This window comes from Suricata suricatta, chromosome 12, assembly GCF_006229205.1.
Source record: "Suricata suricatta isolate VVHF042 chromosome 12, meerkat_22Aug2017_6uvM2_HiC, whole genome shotgun sequence".
NCBI lineage: Eukaryota > Metazoa > Chordata > Mammalia > Carnivora > Herpestidae > Suricata > Suricata suricatta.
In genome coordinates this window covers 441,777-446,238 of record NC_043711.1, presented here as the reverse complement: position 1 = coordinate 446,238, position 4,462 = coordinate 441,777, and the positions used below count along the sequence as shown (strand labels likewise).

General features: G+C 64.1%; 1 protein-coding gene across 1 annotated transcript in view; it reads right to left on the bottom strand.

Annotated features, from left to right (window-relative positions):
- Positions 1 to 4,334, bottom strand: part of WDR18 (WD repeat domain 18) — a 19,761-nt gene extending 15,427 nt beyond the window's left edge. The window contains exons 1-6 of the mRNA XM_029916337.1: positions 4,096 to 4,334; positions 2,816 to 2,926; positions 1,074 to 1,207; positions 780 to 921; positions 219 to 362; positions 6 to 110 (exon numbers count right to left, since the gene is read on the bottom strand). Of these exons, the coding sequence (XP_029772197.1) occupies positions 6 to 110; positions 219 to 362; positions 780 to 921; positions 1,074 to 1,207; positions 2,816 to 2,926; positions 4,096 to 4,305 (846 nt within the window). The 5' untranslated portion in view covers positions 4,306 to 4,334. The remainder of the gene's footprint in view (positions 1 to 5; positions 111 to 218; positions 363 to 779; positions 922 to 1,073; positions 1,208 to 2,815; positions 2,927 to 4,095) is intronic.
- Between the last annotated feature and the right edge of the window lie 128 nt (positions 4,335 to 4,462).

The window sequence follows — 4,462 nt, the reverse complement described above, 5'->3', positions numbered from 1 at the left end:
AGCGCCAGGGAACAGGGCCCCACCCGCGCCCGGCCCGGCCCGCACCTGTGCCCTCTGAACACCTTCCCGCTGTCCTGCTCCGGCTGGAAGGCCTTCTCTCTCTGCCCGGGCTGTGGAGGCCAAGAGGGCCCAGAGCCGCGCCTCAGTCCCGGGGGCCCCAGGCAGCAGGGGAAGAAGCCTGGGGTCCCCGCGGCCCCCCGAGCGCGCCCGCCACTCACCCAGGTGCAAAGGTCGACCTGGAAGATGGAGCCGTCACTGCCGCCACAGAACAGGTGATGCTCGGCCAGGTCCATGGTCACGGCCATGATGCCCACGTCAAAGAGCACGGACAGCAGGAGCTCGCCCGACGACACCTCCCACAGCTGAGGGGGCGGGGGCGACAGGTGCTCTGGCCGCTCCAGACCCCGGGGGGGCCAGGGTGGCAGGCGTGGCCCGCGGGACCGGGGGCTGAGATCCAGCCTTCCCCAGGACAGACCTGGCTTCTCGTGCCCACGACACCCCTCCCCGCACCTGCTTTAGCTGCTTCTCCCCCGCCACCGCCGGCCGCCATGGCAAAGCCCCAAGGACCAGGAAGCCGCCAGGCGCAGACAGCCAAGTGGGAATTTCCAAGCCGCCGCAGGTCTGGACTGTCCCCGAGGCGGGAGGCAGCAGGGGATTAAGAGCTGTCCGGAGCTGCCAGCCTGGGGACAGGAGGCCAGGCACTGGCTCACGCTGGCCAAGAACCTGTCGGCCAGGGTGTGACTCACAGATCCACTTGGGGGGTGTGTGTGGGTCCCTACCTTCACCGTCTGGTCCAGTGAAGATGTGGCCACCCGGGCCAGGGGCCCCCCAAAGCCACAGTGCAGGTCCGTGATGGGGAGTGTGTGACGAGACCAGACGTGCCGGGGGGCTGGGGTCCGGGAGGGGTCCACCTGGAGCACACTGCGTGCAGGGAACGGGCCTCGGTGGGGAGGGCAGGGAGCCCACAGCCTGCTGCCCGCCCGGCTCCCAGCCCCTGCCCACCCTGGGGCCCCCGCACGGCCCCTCCCGCGTGCGCCGTGGCGGACCCGCCCCGAGAGGGCGCGAGGCCCCACCTGCACAGGCTCCACGCCAGCACCAGGCAGTCCTTGCCCCCCGAGAGGAAGTGGCTGCCGTCCCCCGTGAACTGCAGGCACGACACGTCCTGGTAGTGGCGGCTCAGGATGACCAGGAGGTTCCCTGTGGAGACCTGTGGAGGGCGCACGCGTCAAGGTGGGCAGCGGGGAACTGCCCCCGCGGCCAGGTCACAGGGGAGCACTGGGGGGGGGGGGGCATGGCCACACTGCCGGCCCCAGGCCTCGGGTCAGGGGTTCACGGCCGGGGGTGTGAGAGGAACACAGAGGCCGTGCCTCTTCCCAATGATCCTCCTGGGACACCCCCAAGGGGGTGATGCTCCTGCCCCCCCCCCACCATCCACAGGCGTCCTGATCTCTGCGCCCTGGGCGCCAGCTGGCCAGTGCAGGACGAGGGGATCCTGTAGCCACAGCGTCCGGAGGGGGCACGGAGTGTCCGTGTGGAGGACAGTGACCAGGCCAGAGGCGGCTGCTGAGAGCGTGGGCCCCTCCCTCCAGGACCAGCTGGACCCGGGGCCCAGAAGTGGGAAGTCACAGTCCCCAGATGCCACCACACCACAGGAGGATGGGCCAGTGGGTGGGGCTGGGGGCAAGGGGGAGGCTCCTGGCGGCAGGGACAGGTGAGCGGGGAAGGTGGGGTGGGCTGGGGGGGTCAGACTGTGGTGAGCTGAACTGAGTCCCCTGATCCACAGATTCCCACTCTAACGCCTGGGACCCAGGGCCGCACCTGAACACGGGGTCCTTCCAAGTGCCACCACTTCAGATGAGGTCACACCGCAGGGTGGCCCTAAATCTAACAAGCGGTGTCCTTACACAAGGAGAAGCTAGAAACCCACGCCCCCTGCCCCTCCTGATCCATACACACGGGAAGGGGAAAGGTAGACACGGTTGGACACTGCAGCCCAGGCCTCAACCTGAGTTGCTGCCTTGGGTTGGCTGTGCGGAGCGCCCCCTTGTGGCCACGGCTCACACCGGTAGGAATTCCTCCGGAGGGCGCGGGAGCCAGGGCGGGAACACACCCCACCAGCCAAGACCCAAGGTGTCCCTCATCGGGGGAGGAACAGGGGACACTGATATCCACCCACATTCCTTGGACCACGGTGAGGGTTTCTACCGTGATGGGCAACCTCTGAGGAACCCCCCCCGCCTCAGTTTCCCTTCCTGCACCAGAGCAACTACTTCCTAGTTTTACAATCAGGCACTAGAGTTTAAAAGCCCCAGAGGTGGGGCGCCTGGGGGCTCAGTCAGCTGAGCATCCAGCTTCGGCTCAGGTCATGATCTCATGGTTCGTGGGTTCAAGCCCCGTGTCAGGTCCGTGTCAGGCTCTGTGCCGACAGCTCAGAACCTGGAGCCTGTTTCAGATTCCATGTCTCCCTCTCTCTCTGCCCCTCCCCCATCCATGCTCTGTCTCAAAAATAAATAAATAACTAAAAAAAGTTAAAAATAAAATAAAAGCCCAGGGGTGAAATAACTAAGCTCCCTCCCTTCTCTGTGGCCCTCAGACCGCTGTCTGGGAAGCACAAAGGCCATCTTACAGGTGGTGGATGAGGTCAAGAAAGGCAGAGCGTGCTTATGCGCCCATCTTCCGGCCCCAAAGCCTGCACTGTCTGTGCAGGAGATGAATGCCCCCACCCCCCAGCGTAAGCAAGTCGCGGCGACAACACGGCCTAATTACCCCGCGCCTGAGACCGAACCCACGACCTTAGTGCTACAGCTCCTCTTACCTCCCACAGGTATATGCTCTCTGCGATCCCCGCCAGGACATACAGGCCATTGGGCGATGTGGTCAGACAGGTGACAGGCCCAGGACACATGATCTTCTGCTGGAGCTGGTCCTAGAGAGACAAAAGTCTTGTGGGACTCGGGAGCTAGGGGACAGTGGAGAGAAAAGTCCGAGAGGGCTAGGAAGGGGAGCAGGCCCCGGCGGCTCTGTGCCCCAGCCCAGGCTTTCTGGGGGAGGGGAGGCCTGTGGACTGCGGGGTAGACGCAGAATGGTGCTCCCCTAGGGGGGCGGGCGGAAGGCAGGGGCACGCAGGGCACAGAGATTCCAGGAAGGGGCTGCTTGTGCCACACCTTGCCTCTGCTAACATCTGGCCTGTGACCTGGGCCCTGAGTTTTCTAATCGCTCTTACGGAAAAACTTCACGAGTCTGAGCTCAGGCAAAGCCAGAGCACAGAGCACGTCCCGAGAAACTCTGGGTGTCAGAACTGGGCGGCAGGAAGCCTCAGCGGCTGCCCTTTTTTAAGAGGAGACCAAGGGGCCCTTAGAATGAAGGGTAGTTATCTAATTTGGGGGGAAATAAATGCACGACTCTCCTAGGCCTCTGATGTTCACCTTCCAAGACCAACAGACCCATGGAACCCCAACTGAAAATCCTTTTTTCCGCCCTTCTCCTTAGATGAGCTGCAAACAAAAGTTCATTAGAGTGTAAGATCAGATAGGGCGCCTGGATGGCTCAGTTGGCTAAGCATCGGACTTCGGCTCAGGTCATGATCTCACAGTTTGTGAGTTCGAGGTAGGGCTCTGCTGACAGCTCAGAGCCTGGAGCTGCTTCGGATTCTGTCCCTCCCTCTCTCTCTGGCCCTCCCCCACTTGTGCTCGGTCTCTATCTTTCAAAAATAAACAAATGTAAAAAAAATGGAGAAAGAAAAAAAGGAAAAAAGTTTAAGATCAGAAAGCTCTCTTTACAGAGAGCATTCGAGACCCAATACCCTTAAAGTCATTTTAATTAAACTTCTCCCCCCAAGCCCCACCCACTTCCCCAGCCCAGCAAGGAAGGCTGCCCCACAGAGGCCCCCCACTCTCCCCAGTGGCCCACCCTCAGCTCAACACAGCGATCCCACCCACCCCAGATCCGCGCATGCGCAGCGCACCTTAACGGAGACCACCCCCCCCCCCCGGTCCCCCGCCGCGGTTCAGGAACCCCGCGGGCCCCACCGACTCCACTCTCGGGCACCCCGCGCCCTCTCCAACGAAGCCGGGGCCAGGGCGCGGGCCGCCGCACCTTCCGCTGCAGCTCCCAGGCGCTGATGTAGTTCTTGCCCAGCTGCGCCGCCAGCAGGTACTCGCCATTGAGCAGCGCCAGGCCGCGGGGTCCGGCCTGGCCGCCGCGGTACGTGAGCAGGTTGGCGCCCGAATGCAGCTCCCACACGATGCAGCTCCACAGCTGGGCCGCCGAGTCCGTACACACGGCCACCTCCATGGGAGCCGCCATCTTGCCTCCCCCACCGCCCCGGAAGTGCGTCACACCAGCGAGACTCGGCACCTGCGCCGCGGGGGCTAGAGCGGCGCGCACGTCTCCTCGCCGGCGCCGGCGCGTGGCCACGTGCTCGAGAGGGGGCGGCCCCGGCGCGGCGGCGGGTGGGGGCAGG